Source organism: Balaenoptera musculus, chromosome 18 (assembly GCF_009873245.2).
Source record: "Balaenoptera musculus isolate JJ_BM4_2016_0621 chromosome 18, mBalMus1.pri.v3, whole genome shotgun sequence".
NCBI classification, from domain to species: Eukaryota; Metazoa; Chordata; class Mammalia; order Artiodactyla; family Balaenopteridae; genus Balaenoptera; species Balaenoptera musculus.
Window position 1 is genome coordinate 65,103,873 of NC_045802.1, and position 20,627 is coordinate 65,124,499.

General features: G+C 40.4%; 1 protein-coding gene across 1 annotated transcript in view; it reads left to right on the plus strand.

Moving 5' to 3' along the window:
* The first annotated feature begins 12,947 nt into the window (after positions 1-12,947).
* Positions 12,948-20,627, plus strand: part of CLDN10 (claudin 10) — a 107,123-nt gene continuing 99,443 nt past the window's right edge. The window contains exon 1 of the mRNA XM_036831675.1: positions 12,948-13,396. Within this exon, the coding sequence (XP_036687570.1) occupies positions 13,183-13,396 (214 nt within the window). The 5' untranslated portion in view covers positions 12,948-13,182. The remainder of the gene's footprint in view (positions 13,397-20,627) is intronic.

A 20,627-nucleotide genomic window follows, 5' to 3' on the forward strand; every position in this document is an offset into this window, starting at 1 on the left:
CTCTCAAGTACTTTTGCTGTATTCTTTGGCAATAATCAATTCTGCTGTAGAAGACAAGAAAAACAGGCAGAACGGATGAAACGCCTAAGTGTTAAGTATAGATAGTAGGTAAGCAAGTAGTTTATGAAATATAAGCAAACCTAATAAGATATATTAAATATAGCTAATAAGTAAGTTATCATCTGAAAGGCATGCAAAAGATAAGTATAATAAAAGGAATATGTAATGGGACAAACATTATTCTTCATAGATAGAAAGATGGAGAGACCAAGTCACCGTGCTTGCCCTAAGCTGGCAGCTGGGTCATGCCCACGTCAACCACACATTGGCAATGCCCAGTATATGCCATCTGGTTCCGTATGTGCTCTGCCCGAGAAAAGTGAAGTAGAACGTTGAGCTGCTCAGCAGGCTAACTGGCAAGCTCCAGCTGTGGCCAGGTGTGCACACCTGAGTCTCTGATAGAGCAGGTGGTGTGTTGGCCCCCACGCCTGCTGTCTTTTGGGTCCGCTTGCTCAACACGCAATACTGGTCCTCACACCCATACTGCTAGGAGGAGATGCAGCCCAAAGAGGGAGGGAGAGAGCGAGCGAGAGAGAGAAGAGAGACAGGACATATGAAATTTGTATGATCTGGGATTCAGGCAGTGCGGTCCTTGTGTCCCCACTTACACCCCATCCTAAGCCTGTGCACCTTTTGGACCATGAGTCTTTCTGATCCATGACGGCTGGGGTACCTCACCTCAGTGGTGCCCTTGGAGGCTAACATCGCATCCAGGTAATTCCTACATAACAAGTACAGGTAAGGGCTAAGCTGTTGAGAACCCAGAATTTCTATGTAGGAGGGGCTAAGGGACAACAATTTGTTGGAACAGAGGCCGGGGACTGTCTTAAAGTTGTATTTACATAGCAAACACTGTCTAGAGTGATGGAGGTAAGTGGGGGCACTTTAAACCATCAGTCACTGAGTTTAAAAACGTTTATCCTTGGGAGGCACACACAGACTGAAATCCACAGTGACCTCAAATGACAGCAGGTCCCCTGCTGAGAGCAGCTTGGGTTTGGGGGGGAAAAAGACAAAGGAGGGGTTGCTGATGATGGGGGAAGCCACCAACGAGGAAGAGACGGGTAAGGAAAAGGTGGCCACAGCTGGGCTGGAAAAACCTGGGAGCTGCACACTTGGGGAGAGTCCTGGTCTACACAGCCCTAGTTCTGCCCAGGCCCTAGAGAGCAACCCTGAGTGTGGAGGAGACAGACCTGGAGACACTGGACAAAGAAGCCAGGACTCCAGCCTCCCAGGAGAGTAAATCTGCACGGGACTCTGCTCACCTCAGGGAAGCAGGGGGCTGCCCCACGTGGTCGCGAAATGCAGTCGCCACTCCTGCCCTGGGAGACTGCCTGATGCTTCTGAGGATGTGGAAGCCTCTTTACACACAGTTCTCACTGTGCATTGTTCATGTTGCTATGATTTCCGATTTCTTCTCCCCCAACATTTTATTTTGAAATTTTTCAACCAGAGAAGTTGAACATATAGTGCAAAGAACACGCAGGCACCTCACCCAGGGTCATCAGTTATCCACAACATCTTGCCACCTTTGCTTTGTATATACTTATTTTTCTGAACCATTTGATAGTAAGTTGCCTGCATTTTGACACTGTGACATTAAGTTAGAATCATCACATGTGCTCTGAGCAACACAGAGGAGTCTTAAAAGTACAGTGTCGACAAAAAGCAACAGAGTGAGATACAGTAACAGAACAATATATTTTATACACTACATTTTTATAAATCAGTAAAGCCTGCACATCAAACAGCCATGTACCTTTTTAAAAGAATACAGAACAAAAGAAGGCACAGTAAGCACCAGAGGACAGCGGGTTGTTTATGGAAGAGAGGAAAATGGAAATGGAGATGAGGGACAAAAGGAATCAAACAAGAGGGCAGCTTCCCACAGTGCAAAGAGGCTGTTACGTTATAAACCGAGGTGTGTGATGAACCAGACCATCTGCACCTAAAATCAGAAATGAAAGCAAGAAAGGAACAGAAAAAACAGACAAGAAGATGGAAGGAAGAAGAGAGAGGGAGGGAGGGAAATAATAAATGAATTTATCCCAAATGAGGGGAATCCTGGAATATCAGATTTCTGCAAATTTTGCTGTGCTACCTAATCTCGACTCATATCTAGTTTCACTTAGAAAGTAGTTGTATGTTTTTAGGGGAAAGAGCTCTCCTTAAAAAAAAAAAAAAAAAAAAAAGACTGCCTGATAAACCTCTTTCTTAGTACGTTATATTGTATTTTCCTTCTTCACACTATGAGAATTTCCAGAAAAGATATGCCCGGCTCTACATTGAAGATGAAAACCAGCAATTCAAAATGAAAAACCACTTATTTTCTTATATCATTCAAATGAAATTTTAACCAAGATTCCTTAAAACTTAGAAACATTAATATTCACCTCTTTTGGTCAATATCTTGATTCCAGGGCTTAATTAGAATGTTGTCAAACATTCTTCCAAACGTGTAATAACTAGCAATAAAAATTAGATAAACAATTCTGTCTATAAGTAGTTATTAGTCTCTTATTTTCCTGCCAGAATTTTATGCATTTTGATTTTTTTCAGATGTAAATACATATTTAAGTCTCCTTTCTGACATAAAGAGTCAGAGGATTAGAATATGAGAATGAAAATCGAGAGAAACACTGGGCGAGTCTGCAAATGTTTTGGGCATAAACACTTTCCTAGTTCACCTCTCCCTGGGGGTGGGGGAAAGAAGAGGTGACTTCTCTGGAAGAATTCAGCCAAATTTTGTTCACTATTTCACTGTCAAAATTACCAAGAGACACCAAATCTTAAATGTTTTTGATCTTTTGCAAAGCTTCCTGGAATTCAAAAAACAATTGCAGATGGGGACAGAGGGAAGAATCCATTGTAATTAATCATAGAAAAAAGGGGAAGAATTAAGTTTGCAAAGACAGAAACATTAAAAATAGCCAGTTTAAATCATGGAACACTCGACTAGAGGGATGGCAGTGGACTATTGTGAGTAGAGCTGCGTGTACAGGGTTTTCTTTGGTGGGGGGAGAGGGCAGAATCTGTGAACTCTTCCAGGCTAATAAATTTTATTATATCACAAATAATTCCCTCCTAAGTTGGTGTGAAGATTATGACATAAGACATGTAGAACACAGAAAAAAGTGCTAAATAAATATCACCTATTGTTGTATTTTATTCCCAGAAAAATGAGGATACTGAGATCAGACTGACCAACCCTTTTGATTTGCCCAGATGGTCTAGGTTTTAGCACTGAATGTCCTGTGTCCTGTGAATTCCCTCACCCCTGAATTCACAAATAGCTCCAAGTTTTCAGCTTTTATTGGTGTTGGGGAGGGTGGAGGAAAGTGACTAAATTCCTATTTTCCACAATCAAATGATAATCTCCTGTCAGAGGCCCAGCATTTCCTGTTTCTACCTTATCTTCCCCTCACACTGCCACCTGCCTGCAAAAAAGAAGGAGCTTCTTGTCCTGGGAGACAAGTCAGCACATTGCCCTGAAGGGGGCGGCCTAAGGCTCCATCTGGATTTGGTGTTCTCTGCACCACTCAGCAGCTACCAGCAGAGGGCACACTCCAACCTACCCTGCTCACTGTCTGTATCCCCTCCCCTGACCCACCTAGAATTTTTGCCTCCTATGAAGTCTTAGTACATTGCTCTTTCAGGTTAAGATGTGTGCATCCTTTTTCCTCTCCCTTCCTTCCCTCCCTCCTTCCTCCCTCTCTGCTTCCCTCCCTTTCATTTCCATGAATAAAGTTGCAAGGAATATGAGCTCACAATCACAAATCACAAGTTGTAAGCCACCATGAGTAAGAGAGTCAAACTTTTAGGAATTATAGGAAAAAACATAATCAATCCAACCTTCAAAAACTACAGATATGAGAATAATGAGATACAGAATATAAAATAAGCATCTTTAATACTTAAAAAATAAAATATGGAGACCTTCAAGATGGTGGAGGAGTAAGACGTGGAGATCATTTTCCTCCCCACAAATACATCAGAAATACACCTACATGTGGAACAACTCCTACAGAACACCTACTGAATGCTGGCAGAAGACCTCAGACTTCCCAAAAGGCAAGAAACTCCCCCACGTACCTGGGTAGGGCAAAAGAAAAAAGAAAAAACAGAGACGAAAGAATAGGGACAGGACCTGCCCCTCAGGGAGGGAGCTGTGAAGGAGGAAAGGTTTCCACACTCTAGGAGCCCCTTCACTGGCAGAGACGGGGGGTGGCAGGGGGGAAGCTTCAGAGCCACCGAGGAGAGCGCAGCCACAGGGGTGCGGAGGGCAGAGAGGAGAGATTCCCGCACAGAGGATCGGTGCTGACCAGCACTCACCAGCCCGAGAGGCTTGTCTGCTCACCCGCCGGGGTGGGCGGGGGCTGGGAGCTGAGGCTCAGGCTTCGGAGGTCAGACCCCAGGGAGACGACTGGGGTTGGCTGCATGAACACAGCCTGAAGGGGGCTAGTGTGCCACAGCTAGCTGGGAGGGAGTCCGGGAAAAGGTCTGGAACTGCCGAAGAGGCAAGAGACCATTGTTTCGGGGTGCACGAGGAGAGGGGATTTGGAGCACCGCCTAAATGAGCTCCAGAGATGGGCACGAGCTGCGGCTATCAGCGCGGACCCCAGAGATGGGCATGAAACGCTAAGGCTGCTACTGCAGCCACCAAGAAGCCTGTGTGCAAGCACAGGTCACTATCCACACCTCCCCTCCCGGGAGCCTGTGCAGCCCACCACTGCCAGGCTTCCACGATCCAGGGACAACTTCCCCGGGAGAACACACGGCGCGCCTCAGGCTGTTGCAACGTCACACTGGCCTCTGCCACCGCAGGCTCACCCTGCATCCGTACCCCTCCCTGCCCCTGGCTTGAGTGAGCCAGAGCCCCCTAATCAGCTGTTACTTTAACCTCCTCCTGTCTGGGCGGGGAACAGAGGCCCTCAGGTGACCTACATGAGGAGGCAGGACCAAATACAAAGCTGAATCCCAGGAGCTGTGCGAACAAAGAAAAGAAAGGGAAATTTCTCCCAGCAGCCTCAGGAGCAGCAGATTAAATCTCCACAATCAACTTGATGTACCCTGCAACTGTGGAATACCTGAATAGACAACAAATCATCCCAAAACTGAGGCGGTGGGCTTTGGGAACAACTGTAGACTTGGGGTTTCCTTTCTGCATCTAATTTGTTTCTGGTTTTATGTTTATCTTAGTTTAGTATTTAGAGTTTATTATCACTGGTAGATTTGTTTATAGATTTGGTTGCTCTGTTCCTTTTTCTTTTTATATATAGATATATATATATATATTTTTTGTGAGTGTGTGTATGTATGCTTCTTTGTGTGGGTTTGTCTACATAGCTTTGCTTTTACAATTTGTCCTAGGGTTCTGTCTGTCCATTTATTTTTTTTTAATTATAGTTTTTAGCACTTGTTATCATTGGTGGATTTGTTTTTTGGTTTGGTTGCTCTCTTCTTTCTTTCTTTTATTACTTAAAAATTCTTATTTTTAACAATTTTTTCATTTTAATAACTTTCTTTTCTTTCTTTCTTTCTTTCTTTCTTTCTTTCTCTCTCTCTCTTCTTTCTTTCTTTCTTTCTTTCTTTCTTTCTTTCTTTCTCTCTCTCTCTTCTTTCTTTCTTTCTTTCTTTCTTTCTTTCTTTCTTTCTTTCTTTCTTTCTCCCTTTTCTTCTGAGCCATGTGGCTGACAGGGTCTTCGTGCTCCAGCCAGCTGTCAGGCCTGTGCCTCTGAGGTGGGAGAGCCAAGTTCAGGACACTGGTCCACCAGAGACCTCCCAGCTCTGCATAATATCAAACAGCAAAAGCTCTCCCAGAGATTTCCATCTCAACACTAAGACCCAGCTCCACTCAACGACCAGCAAGCTCCAGTGCTGGATACCCTATGCCAAACAACTAGCAAGACAGGAACACAACCCCACCCATTAGCAGAGAGGCTGCCTAAAATCATAATAAGGTCACAGACACCCCAAAACACACCACTGGACGTGGTCCTACCCATCAGAAAGACAAGATCCAGCCTCATCCACCAGAACACAGGCACCAGTCCCCTCTACCAGGAAGCCCACACAACCCACTGAACCAACCTTAGCCACGGGGGGCAGACACCAAAAACAACAGGAACTACAAACCCACAGCCTGCAAAAAGGAGACCCCAAACACAGTAAGTTAAGCAAAATGAGAAGACAGAGAAACACACAGCAGATGAAGGAGCAAGGCAAAAACCCACCAGACCAAACAAATGAAGAGGAAATAGGCAGTCTACCTGAAAAAGAATTCAGAGTAATGATAGTAAAGATGATCCAAAACCTTGGAAATAAAATGGAGAAAATACAAGAAACGTTTAACAAGGACGTAGAAGAACTGAAGAGCAAACAAACAATGATGAACAACACAATAAGTGAAATTTAAAATTCTCTAGAAGGAATCAATAGCAGAATAAATGAGGCAGAAGAATCGATAAGTGACCTGGAAAATAAAATAGTGGAAATAACTACCGCAGAGCAGAATAAAGAAAAAAGAATGAAAAGAATTGAGGACAGTCACAGAGACCTCTGGGACAACATTAAACACACCAAACTTTCGAATTATAGGGGTCCCAGAAGAAGAAGAGAAAAAGAAAGGGACTGAGAAAATATTTGAAGAGATTATATAGTTGAAAACTTCCCTAATATGGGAAAGGAAATAGTCAATCAAGTCCAGGAAGCGCAGAGAGTCCCATACAGGATAAATCCAAGGATAAACACACCAAGATGCATATTAATCAAACTATCAAAAATTAAATACAGAGAAAAAATATTAAAAGCAGCAAGGGAAAAACAACAAATAACATACAAGGGAATCCCCATAAGGTTAACAACTGATCTTTCAGCAGAAACTCTGCAAGCCAGAAGGGAGTGGCAGGACATATTTAAAGCGATGAAAGGGGAAAACCTACAGTCAAGATTACTCTACCCAGCAAGGATCTCATTCAGATTTGACGGAGAAATTAAAACCTTTACAGACAAGCAAAAGCTAAGACAATTCAACACCACCAAACCAGCTTTACGACAAATGCTAAAGGAATTTCTCTAGGCAGGAAACACAAGAGAAGGAAAAGACCTACAATAACAGACCCAAAACAATTAAGAAAATGGTAATAGGAACATACATATCAATAATTACCTTAAATGTAAATGGATTAAATGCTCCAACCAAAAGACATAGACTGGCTGAATGGATACAAACACAAAACCCATATATGCTGTCTACAAGAGACCCACTTCAGACCTAGGGACACATACAGACTGAAAGTGAGGGGATGGAAAAAGATATTCCATGTAAATGGAAATCAAAAGAAAGCTGGAGTAACAATTCTCGTATCAGACAAAATAGACTAAAATAAAGACTATTACAAGAGACAAAGAAGGACACTACATAATGATCAAGGGAGCAATCCAAGAAGAAGATATAACAACTGTAAATATTTATGCACCCAACATAGAAGCACCTCAATACATAAGGCAAATGCTAACAGCCATAAAAGTGGAAATCAACAGTAACACAATCATAGTAGGGGACTTTAACATCCCACTTTCACCAATGGACAGATCATCCAAAATGAAAATAAATAAGGAAACACAAGCTTTAAATGATACATTAAACAAGATGGACTTAATTGATATTTATAGGACATTCCATCCAAAAACAACAGAATACACTTTCTTCTCAAGTGCTCATGGAACATCCTCCAGGATAGATCATATCTTGGGTCACAAATCAAGCCTTGATAAATTTAAGAAAATTGAAATCGTAACAAGTATCTTTTCCGACCACAACGCTATGAGACTAGATATCAATTACAGGAAAAAATCTGTAAAAAGTACAAACACATGGAGGCTAAACAATACACTACTTAATAACCAAGAGATCACTGAAGAAATCAAAGAGGAAATCAAAAAATACCTAGAAATAAATGACAATGAAAACACGATGACCCAAAACCTATGGGATGCAGCAAAAGCAGTTCTAAGAGGGAAGTTTATAGCAAAATAATCCTACCTCAAGAAACAAGAAACATCTCAAGTAAACAACCTAACCTTACACCTAAAGCAATTAGAGAAAGAAGAACAGAAAAATCCCAAAGTTAGCAGAAGGAAAGCAATCATAAAGATCAGATCAGAAATAAATGAAAAAGAAATGAAGAAAACAATAGCAAAGATCAATAAAACTAAAAGCTGGTTCTTTCAGAAGATAAATAAAATTGATAAACCATTAGCCAGACTCATCAAGAAAAAAAGGGAGAAGACTCAAATCAATAGAATTAGAAATGAAAAAGGAGAAGGAACAACTGACACTGCAGAAATACAAATGATCATGAGAGATTACTACAAGCAACTATATGCCAATAAAATGGACAACCTGGAAGAAGTGGACAAATTCTTAGAAAAGCACAACCTTCCGAGACTGAACCAGGAAGAAATAGAAAATATAAACAGACCAATCACAAGCACTGAAATTGAAACTGGGATTAAAAATCTTCCAGCAAACAAAAGCCCAGGACCAGATGGCTTCACAGGCAAATTCTATCGAACATTTAGAGAAGAGCTAACACCTATCCTTCTCAAACTCTTCCAAAATATAGCAGAGGGAGGAACATTCTGACACTCATTCTACAAGGCCACCATCACCCTGATACAAAACCAGACAAAGATGTCACAAAGAAAGAAAACTACAGGCCAATATCACTGATGAGCATAGATGCAAAAATCCTCAACAAAATACTAGCAAACAGAATCCAACAGCACATTAAAAGGATCATACACCATGATCAAGTGGGGTTTATCCCAGGAATGCAAGGATTCTTCAATACACGCAAATCAATCAATGTGATACACCACATTAACAAATTGAAGGAGAAAAACCATATGATCATCTCAATAGATGCAGAAAAAGCTTTTGAGAAAATTCAACACCCATTTATGATAAAAACCCTCCAGAAAGTAGGCATAGGGGGAACTTACCTCAACATAATAAAGGCCATATATGACAAACCCACAGCCAACATCGTCCTCAGTGGTGAAAAACTGAAACCATTTCCTCTAAGATCAGGAACAAGACAAGGTTGTCCACTCTCACCACTATTATTCAACATAGTTTTGGAAGTTTTGGCCACAGCAATCAGAGAAGAAAAAGAAATAAAAGGAATCCGAATTGGAAAAGAAGTAAAGCTGTCACTGTTTGCAGATGACATGATACCATACATAGAGAATCCTAAAGATGCTACCAGGAAACTACTAGAGCTAATCAATGAATTTGGTAAAGTAGCAGGATACAAAATTAGTGCTCAGAAGTCTCTTGCATTCCTATACACTAATGATGAAAAATCTGAAAGAGAAATTAAGGAAACACTCACATTTACCACTGCAGCAAAAACAATAAAATACCTAGGAATAAACCTACCTAAGGAGACAGAAGACCTGTATGCAGAAAACTATAAGACACTGATGAAAGAAATTAAAGATGATACAAACAGATGGAGAGATATACTATGTTCTTGGATTGGAAGAATCAACGCTGTGAAAATGACTATACTACCCAAAGCAATCTACAGATTCAATCCTTATCAAACTACCAATGGCATTTTTCACAGAACTAGAACAAAAAATTTCACAATTTGTATGGAAACACAAAAGACCCCAAATAGCCAAAGCAATCTTGAGAAAGAAAAACAGAGCTGGAGGAATCAGGCTCCCAGACTTCAGACTATACTACAAAGCTACAGTAATGAAGACAGTATGGGACTGGCACAAAAACAGAAATATAGATCAATGGAACAGGATAGAAAGCTCAGAGATAAACCCATGCACATATGGTCACCTTATTTTTGATAAAGGAGGCAAGAATATACCATGGAGAAAAGATAGCCTCTTCAATACGTGGTGCTGGGAAAACTGGACAGCTACATGTAAAAGAATGAAATTAGAACACTCCTTAACACCATACACAAAAATAAACTCAAAATGGATTAAACACCTAAATGTAAGGCCAGACACTATAAAACTCTTAGAGGAAAACATAGGCAGAACACTCTTTGACATAAATCACAGCAAGATCCTTTTTGACCCACCTCCTAGAGAAATGGAAATAAAACCAAAAATAAACAAATGGTACCTAATGAAACTTAAAAGCTTTTGCACAGCAAAGGAAACCATAAACAAGACGAAAAAACAACCCTCAGGATGGGAGAAAATATTTGCAAACAAAGCAACTGACAAAGGATTAATCTCCAAAATTTATAAGCAGCTCATGCAGCTCAATATCAAAAAAACAAAAAACCTAATCCAAAAATGGGCAGAAGATCTAAATAGACATTTCTCCAAAGAAGATATACAGATTGCCAACAAACACATGAAAGGATGCTCAACATCATTAATTATTAGAGAAATGCAAATCAAAACTACAATGACGTACCACCTCACACCAGTCAGAATGGCCATCATCAAAAAATCTACAAACAATAAGTGCTGGAGAGGGTGTGGAGAAAAGGCAACCCTCTTGCACTGTTGGTGGGAATGTAGATTGATACAGCCGCTATGGAGAACAGTATGGAGGTTCCTTAAAAGACTAAAAATAGAACTACCATATGACCCAGCAATCCCACTACTGGGCATATACCCTGAGCAAACCATAATTCAAAAAGAGTCATGTACCACAATGTTCATTGCAGCTCTATTTACAATAGCCAGGACATGGAAGCAACCTAAGTGTCCATCAACAGATGAATGGATAAAGAAGATGTGGCACATATATACAATGGAATATTACTCAGCCATAAAAAGAATGACATTGAGTTATTGTAGTGAGGTGGATGGACCTGGAGTCTGTCATACAGAGTGAAGTAAGTCAGAAAGAGAAAAACAAATACCGTATGCTAACACATATATATGGAATCAAAAAAAAAAAAAAAGGTCATGAAGAACATAGGGGCAGGACAGGAATAAAGACACAGACCTACTAGAGGATGGACTTGAGGACACGGGGAGGGGTAAGGGTAAGCTGGGACAAAGTGAGAGAGTGGCATGGACATATATACACTACCAGACATAAAATAGATAGCTAGTGGGAGGCAGCCGCATAGCACAGGGAGATCAGCTCGGTGCTTTGTGACCACCTAGAAGGGTGGGATAGGGAGGGTGGGAGGGAGGGAGATGAAAGATGGAAGAGATATGGGAACATATGTATATATATATAACTGATTCACTTTGTTATAAAGCAGAAACTAACACACCATTGTAAAGCAATTATACTCCAATAAAGATGTTAAAAAAAAATAATGACACGAAAAAGAATTGGTCTAGAAGTTAAGAAAAGAAAAAAAAAAAGAAACAAAATTAAGTTATTTGTAGTGAGATGGATGGACATAGAGTCTGTTATACAGAGTGAAGTAAGTCAGAAAGAGAAAAACAAATACTGTATGCTAACACATATATATGGAATCTAAAAAAAAAAAAGAGAGAGAGAAAGAAAATGGTTCTGAAAAACCTAGGGGCAGGACAGGAATAAAGACGCAGATGTAGAGAATGGACTTGAGGACATGGGGAGGGGGAAGGGTAAGCTGGGATGAAGTGAGAGAGTGGCATGGACATATATACACTACCAAATGTAAAATAGATAGCTAGTGGAAAGCAACCACATAGCACAGGGAGATCAGCTCAGTGCTTTGTGACCACCTAGAAGGGTGGGATAGGGAGGGTAGGAGGGAGGGAGACGCAAGAGGGAAGAGATATGGGGATATATGTATACGTATAGCTGATTCACTTTGTTATAAAGCAGAAACTAACACACCATTGTAGAGCAATTATACTCCAATAAAGATGTTAAAAATAAATAAATATTAAAAAATTTTAAAAATAAAAATAAAAATAAAATAAAATAAAATATGGCCTTTGAATTACGACTAAAGAACAAGAGATTAGAAAAAATAAACAGGCAGATTTGAAAAAGAATAAAATGGTACTTCCAGAATTATTTTAAAAAGGAGAGTAATAGAAATTAGAAACTCTGGATGGGTTAACAGCAGATTATATATAGTTGAAGAAAAATTTTAAAAATTAGAACATATGTCTGAAAAGGTTCCCAGAAATCATCATGGAGCAATAAAGAAGTAGATAATGTTAAAGAGATTTTGAGACATAGGACCAACTAAAAAAATAGAGCTTATCAGAGTCACAGAAGAAGATAAAGCAAGGATAGGGACAGAGGTGATATCTGGAGAAGGAAGGGACTAATGGTTCTCCAGAATTGATGAAAGCAATGAATCATCAGTTTCAAAAAGTTCAGTAAATCCCAAATAAGATTTTTTTTTTAAATCCACACTTAGAAAATTAGTGAAACTGCCAAAACCAAAGACAAAGATAATCTTAAAACCAGCCAAAGAGAAAATACAGATTAACCTACAAAGAAATGACAAATCAGACTCTTGATTTCTCAAAAACAACAGTGGAAGCCAAATAAAAATGGAATTATACCTTCAAAGTACTGAGTCGAAATGATTGTGTAACCCAGCAAAATTCATTTAATGAAATACTATATTCTGCTGTAATAATTAATGAACTATAGCTACATTGCTGAACATAGATGAATTTCACAAACATAATGTGTGAAAAAAATTGGTTACAGAAGGAAGCTGCACTATGATTCTATTTATATAAGATTCAGAAGCACGCAAGACTAAAGCAATGGGTCAAATAAACCTTAACTGTTACTGTATAATTTGTACTTTGTAATATCTGGTCCCTGCATGGTTCATTAAGCTTCAGGCTAACAGAAAATTAAACATTAACTATGTGGCAGGAAAAAAATATGCGAACTCAAAACCTTTAGAATCCGTCTACAAACTTTTAGTAAATATCCGTGTAGGAAGTTAGAAGAATCATCTTAGATTACCTTTAAAATGCCATCGGTAAATCAGACTTTATCCTAAATTCCGGTCCTTCCTCCGGCCACCTGAGCATGAAGTACTGTCACCTACCCGCATTAACTTGCTGCAACACTGGTCCAAGCGGGTTGTGTCAGCTGCATACCTAGACCACCGCAGCGATCTGTCTGGACAGTGTCCCTGGAGACGCCTGAGCGACATGTTCAGGGCACAGATCTCGGCTCTGGTGTTTGGCGTCGGGGGCTTTGGTGCTCTCGTCGCTGCCACCGCGTCCAATGAGTGGAAAGTAACTACCCGAGCATCCTCGGTGATAACGGCCACTTGGGTTTACCAGGGTCTGTGGATGAACTGCGCAGGTACCGCGTTGGGTTCTTTCCATTGCCGACCGCACTTTACTATCTTCAAAGTAGAAGGTAAATATAATAGCTTTGTTTGGGGTGGAAGTAAACTGTCACTTTTCCCCTCACTGTGCTGAAGGGTCCGTATACAGTTGGCTGTTAACTGAGTACTTAATCCAAGTGCTAAGATTTGCCTAGGAGGGACGGGGTGTATGAATGCTGGCTGAAAGAACTAAATCATGTCTTTTATACGGCAAATAACTCCATGGATCTTTTAGAAATACATAATGCGAATAATCGACTCCAAAGGGCAGAAGTGACTGGCTTGTTTTAAAACAGGTTTTGATTTGCCTTGTGTCATGGAGGACACCATATATATACATATGGTAAACACACGCCGTCAGTAGATCATACGTTGTACTGCTTTGTTTTTTTGGCCTCACTGCGCGGCATGCGGGGTCTTAGTTTCCTGACCAGGGTGGAACCCATGCCCCCTGCAGTGGAAGCACAGAGTCTTAACCACTGGACCTCCAGGGAAGTCCTGATCATATGTTATCCTAAGTCCCTGTACTTCCTCAGGCCATTCTAGCATGAAATCCATACACATACGTGTGTATATTCATATGTATATTCACAGTGATAGAAACATATGAGAAGATGGATAGTGTTGAGAGATGTAGGGCTTTTTAGAGGGGTTTCCATATTTTTAAAAAAATCACGTTTAGTGATAATACAGCAGAGCAAGAAAACTTTAAAAAGTAGTTAAGAGAAATAAAATGCCCATGAACTTTTTGTTAGTAGGTTTTATCAAAAATATGTATGTAGACAAGCTTTCAACGTTAGGCATATTAGAAACTATTAGAAACTGTGTATTTTAAAGAGGGAAAAAGTGTAAGGGCATTTTCAGTATAATCTATAAGAATATCAAATCACTATATTGTACACCTGAAACCAATATAATATTTAAATCAACTATACTTCAAAAAAAGGCATTTTCATACGACAGGATACCTCCAGGGCAACAATTATTTGCTATTTGCTTGTATGTCATTATAAGAATCACTACCTGCCCCTGCTTTCTGCCTATTTGATTATGTTTACAAATCAGCCGCAGGTTGTGGGTTTATTATATTAAAAATTGCCCCTGGTATTTTATAATATATAGACTTTTCACAATAAAATGGCAACACTGTACCTTGGCCCCAATAAAGAAAATGAAATCAAATTTTAACTAGGAAGTTACTAAAGCATAATATTTTATGGGATTTTGTGTCAAGTATTCACGTCATTAGTCCACAGTGCGTGCCAAAGGATGAAGAGAGGATATTTAGTTAAATCCAGGAGAGTCTAATGACAATCAAGGGAAGTGTTCAAGCTTGGACACCTCAGTTAGGCCTCCAAGTAACATGGACTTTCCTGAGCACCCATTAGAGGAATCAGTGCTAGTCTCTCTTCAGTCCCAGCTTCTAAACTTATTTTAGGATATTTCAAAATTCTCCTTCTACTATGGAAGGTTTCCCTAGGTTCAGGGAAAATTGTAAAAGAGAAGAGTATTATGGGGACACGGTTGTCATTCCACAAACCTCTTGGCCCATTCCCACCTTGAGGCAGCAGGTAGAAGTTATGTCATGTGGCTAAGTGTATTTTTTTGTTCTCTACTGGGTTCATTCTATAAATATATATATATATTTATATATATGTATGGTGTTATTACCCTTCATTCTCTATTCCTTAATGAAACCAAGTTATTGTGAAAAATAGGCGTTCAACCTTAGCTCCAAAGTGGGCTAATTAATGAACAGTGTTGATAGTGGTCCAAATAACCTTCCACCTTAAAACTTTATCCTCTTGATTTTGTTTCTCAATAGTAAAAATAATGTATTCTATGTCTGCTGTGTACCCTGCACACGAGAGGTAATTTGGAAAACCTTGTCCACTGACAATGCTTCAATTAGAATTTGTAAAATTCATTTAACATAATCTTTCTACTTCCTTCGTCCTGAATCAAAATCTTTATCAAAGATACAGGTTACTACAGAAATCTATATTCAACATCAGGAACACTGATTTATATTTCCAAGAAAATGGACACTCACCAGTTTGGATGTCCTCATTCACACGGAGTCATTGCTGACGAGGCTGGTTGCTTTTCCTTTATTCTTATTTGAAAACACAACAGTGGGGTGTTGGGACGCTTTCTATGCCAATAGGCTCTCAATCATCACAATAATTCCAAATTGAGAAAAGAACTCAGAGGCCAAAGAGGAATGAAAATGGTTATAGTGTGTTTTAAAATAATAAATTGATTTAAGCCTACATTCTCAATTTGAGACAAATCTTCTTAGACTTAGGCCACATTAAGCCTCCTCTAAGAAAGAAAAACAGAAAATCTTTTTAAACTGCTAGATTGTTTTTTTCCTTGCTGGTTACATAACTTCACTGTCAAAGTCATACCTTCTTGTTGCTAACTAACCCTCTTAGATGACCCAGTATAGCTACAGTTTTTTTAGGAACTCATTTACATTAGTAGTGACTACAACCTTAAAAGATTTGATGTAAGCCAGCATCTCTTTGGACAAGGGGCATTTCCAGTTGTGAAAAGCACAGGCCCCCTTCAACTATAGCTCTGTGGAATCAATTTCAGGACAACACCATAGGGACACTTGTAATTCAATCCTCATTGTGGACTGAAAACTTCTTGACTCCATTTCAAAAGCAATTCACTGTCTTTAGATGCAATATCCACTCTAGGCCGTGTCTCTTGTTTTGTTGTGTTTTGTTTTTCTCTCTTCTCGATGTTAGTAGAGAGTTTTAACTGTGAAAGCAAAGCATCTCTCACAGGGAGAGCAGCAGTAATTTCTGACGGGGAAGGCTGGGAGATCATTGCTCCAAGGAGAGAGTAGAGCTGAATCATGGTCGCCTTGAGGGCAGGGACCTGGTCTGTGATGTTCTCCTCATGCTCCAGGCACACAGTGGGCTCTGGATACATATTTGCAAAATGACTGAAGGAACAAAATAATGAGGAGACAGATAGTTTGTGATGAGGGCAAAATTGTATTCCTGGACGAAGGCTGGCGTGATTTAGGATGGATACTCAGGCAACAAAAAGGAAGATGACTGGATTGTAATTCAGCAGATGGAGCTTCAAGTTCTGACTTTTTTATTAACTAGTCTTAAGACCTTGACTTTGGTAATGAAACTCTCTGTGCATCATTCATAACTTTCTTCCTCTGTATATTGAAAGAGCTGGATGCCAGGAGTCTCTTAAAGCCTGTTTCAACTTGAAGTTCACTCAAGAGCTTTACAATCCTTCACCATTTCGCCATAGAAGTTCACTGAAGAATGATGACTGTAATAGGCTCCTCTAATGTTATTTCTCCTGAGAATTGTCCTTCTTTTTCTCCACTTATCTATTATCTTGCTGGCTTCCTGGATCCTGACAGTATAGAATCTTCTCTGCATCTGAGTGGAGATAGGTCTGAATGATCTCAAACGACCATATGACACTAGTAAAGGTTCAGGGTTTCAGTGGAATGAAGGTAAATACTACTCTGGAAGCTGGTGGTCACAGGATGCTGGCTGCCTGGAGGAGTGTGGACCTCTCCTCACCTGCCTATCCTTCACCTCTCTCCCCATCCCCTACCTACCAGCCAGGCCATAAAGATAGGGGAAAGGAATGGCATTTGCTAAAGAAAAGGGGTTTCTGTGGGTGTTTATTCTCACATAGGGAACAGGTGGGAATCATCTGATGTCATAACTTTAGATTTCTTCCTAGTTGAAATGTGTGCCTTAGTCTATGACTAAATAACAGTAGTAAATTTAAATTTCAAACAACAGTAATAATAAATGAAAACTAATTACAGCCTCAGTGAGGGAAAATTGACTTGAATAATTAAGATGTTTCAAAAATATTTTCAAAATAACACATTTGATAGATCTCTGCAGCCTTAGAAGGCATTTACCTTTAATCTCAAGATAGGTGTCCATTTCCTAAAATTCTGATTGCTTTATGACACTTAATTTTGTTAAATAAACCTAAGGTTAACTTTAATTCAGATTTATTTTCTTGTTGTGTTCCAAATGCATGTAAAGTTATCTAAAAGCATGTAGAAAAACTCAAGTTCTGTCTTTGGCAGTTCTCACTCCAAAAGAAGTGTAAGAAACATTCAGTGTGTTCTCATCCCAACAAAAAAAATGGCATAGTTTTATGTTTACTGACACAATCAATGACCCAAGGTAGGTGAATTGTATTTTCGCAGTAGACTCTGGACAGGAGGAGCCACCAGAAAACTGTCTCTGTGCCAAGAGAACTGGACCCACGTGCTGAAACATGCCCACACCTTGTGGCGGTGAGGCTGGTGCCAGAGCCAAAGCAGCCCACAAGTGGACTTGGTCCTAAGTCAGTCTGCTGCAGGGTGTTCAGAGGTCTTCAGGACAGCCTGTGTCCATCAATAGCTCCTCTCTTAGAGGCCAGGACCTTACCTTACTTATCCTGGTATCCTCAGCACCCATCATTATGGCTGGCTCCTGGCAGGCTCTCAATAAAATTTGTGGATTGAACAAATGGAAGAAGAAATCATTCACTGATTTAAATCATAGCATTTAATAGATGCATAGGGACTCTTCTCTCATGTCACCAAGCTCTGGCAAAGGGAGAAGCCCTACGGAAGTGCTTAGTTGAAGAGCCATGAGTGTTTTTTATGATGAGATTCAAGAAGCACTTTTCAAAGTGCTTCAAGTGCACTTTTCAAGAACGATTTAGAGCCTTGCTTCTTGAAGTGTGGTCCTCAGACCAGCAGTGTCTATATCACTTGGGAGCTTGCTAAACATGCAGATTCTCAGGCCCCACCACAGACCCATAGAATCAGAATCTGCACTTTAACAACATCTCCAGGTGTCCCCCATGCACATAAAAGGGTGAGAAAATTCTGCTTAGAGTCTGAATCTTTGAGTCTAGACTTTGAGTCTGATGGACTCACCATTTACTAACTAAGGGGTCTTAATCTCCCTGTGCTTCAGTTTTCTTACTTGTTAAATGGCGATGAAACGAGATAACATAGGCAAAGTGCCTTATACAATGCCAGACACAGAGACATTCACCATAAAGGGCAGCAATCATTCCTATGAATACAGATTTCAATGCCTGGAGAGCTCACATCTCAATGGTAGGAAGGTGACCATTACGTCTGCTCCATCTATTTGTTTCCAGCCAGGACTGCAGTAGCTGCTTCCTGGAATCCAAAACCTGATAGAAGGATGTCTCTGATCCCTTGTTGCATGTCTTATGTCATATTTATAACAAAGCGAAGGCTATTGTGCTCATTAGACTACAGTTTATGCTTATCCTACAGGTTAGGATTTACTGTACCTTATAAAGCAAGACCACACTGCATCTAGAAGTCAGGTTCTCACCACAGACGTGGGCCTCTTCACTTTGTCAGTCATATGTTGCATCTGCCGGAAATGAGGAGAAAAGGCCAATTTCGGGCTCCATGGTGGGGGATAGAGCTTCACCAGAACTAAGGTGTGTTTGTATGCTGGGCAGTCAAAAACGGACAAAGTTTACTCAAATATTCCTGGCCCTAAGAACTGGGAAAAATTTTGTGACAGACAGTTTAATATATTGATTTGAATCATATTTGCATTTTACAAAGTGCTTTCACATATATTATCATATTTATCCAAAAGATGGTATAATCCCCATTTTACAGACAAAGTGACTGAGACTCACAGGAGAACGTATTTATAACTTTGTAGGGTGGTCTATAGAACTTTTGGGGAAATGTTCAGCGTTCTGTACTAGCCCAAAACCTGTGTTTAAGTCCTAGATCTGCCATTAATTTCTTGTGTGCCCTTGGATAAGTCACTTAAATTCACTTTGTTTCCCTTTCTTATCTATAAGATGATGATGATGTCTAGTTCCATACTTCAAGTTTGTGGGAAGATCAAGGGAAAGAATCCTATTACATGAAATAGATTAGTATATGTTTTTAAATGTACCTGGACTTTGTTTTGATCAGGGATGGTAAGACACACAGACATGAAACGCTGTCATGAAGGAAGAAGTTTTTACACTCACAGATCCCTAGAAGTAGGAGGCCTGGTTGCCCACACAGGACCCTGCTGGGCAGCACCAGAGTTGGTCAGAAGGCAGAAGGAGTGAGAGGAAAGCACCGGCGAGAGCCTTTATTGAGTTGTCTGGTACCCGGCCCTGGGCTGATTCAGGTGGAGGAATGTTGGTTTGATGTGAGAAAGCTTGACAAAGGACGTCACTGGGGTGTGTGCTTTGGATTCGCTGATTTGTCTCTGTAAGCTGCACTTGTGTGTCATTTCTAAGAATCTGCTGGCCCCGGGAGGGCCGTCTTCCCCTCTGCTCACCTGCCACACCTGAGACCCTAGATGCCAGAGCATGGAGAATGCAGAAAATAAGAAAAGGCAGTGAGCGCAGTACGAATACGAGATCCTTTGGTGGTGTTTGCGTAGGGAGGTCAGGAAGGCTATCCCACCTCCCCTTTATGGCTTCTCACGCTTATCTGATTGTCAGTATTTGTCTTCTCGTGGTGAATATTTTGTGTAGAAAAGGCTCAGGCGTATTTCTCACCGGGTCCACTGCTCCTCTCTCGCTCGTCGCCCGTCTGACCACACGTGCGGCAAGCTGGCACTCCTGAGTCTCCTATGCTGATTCCCTTACAGACTAACTCGCATCCTCAAGGGGATGAACTCAAAGGACACCTGAGCAAAGAGCATACTGGGATTGGTAGTTTTAAAACTTCCTGCCGCTGTGCGTTTTTAAGTAATTCCAGAGCACTTCAGAAAGCAGTATTGCTCTTAGATAAAGCCAGGATAACTGATCAGAAATTCAGGAGAAAATTAAGAATTTTTAAATTCTTTAATTCTTTCTTAAGAAAATTAAGAATTGATCTACAATTAAGCTTTGGCCAGATTTTTGTACGCATTACAGGAAAAACTGATGATCAAAAATTGACAATTTGGCAAATGGCTATGACACCATATTACGACTACAGAAGGAACCCTGTAAGTAGTTAATTCACTTATTCATTAATGAGTTCCTTTCATCAAAGCATTCATTAGATTTCTGGCATAGAATATAGGTTCTAGGGGCTCAGTGAGGAAAGGACAGGGGCCTATCTCCGTGGATGTGCTGCTTAGAGGGAGATGATCATTTAGCAAACGATTAGCCCAGAACGATAAGTGCTATCTGGGGTTAAGTTCAGGGCATAGGCAGACTTCCCAGAAAAGCCAGTGCTTGAACTGTCTTGAAAGATGGGTAGAAGTTCAGCCAGGA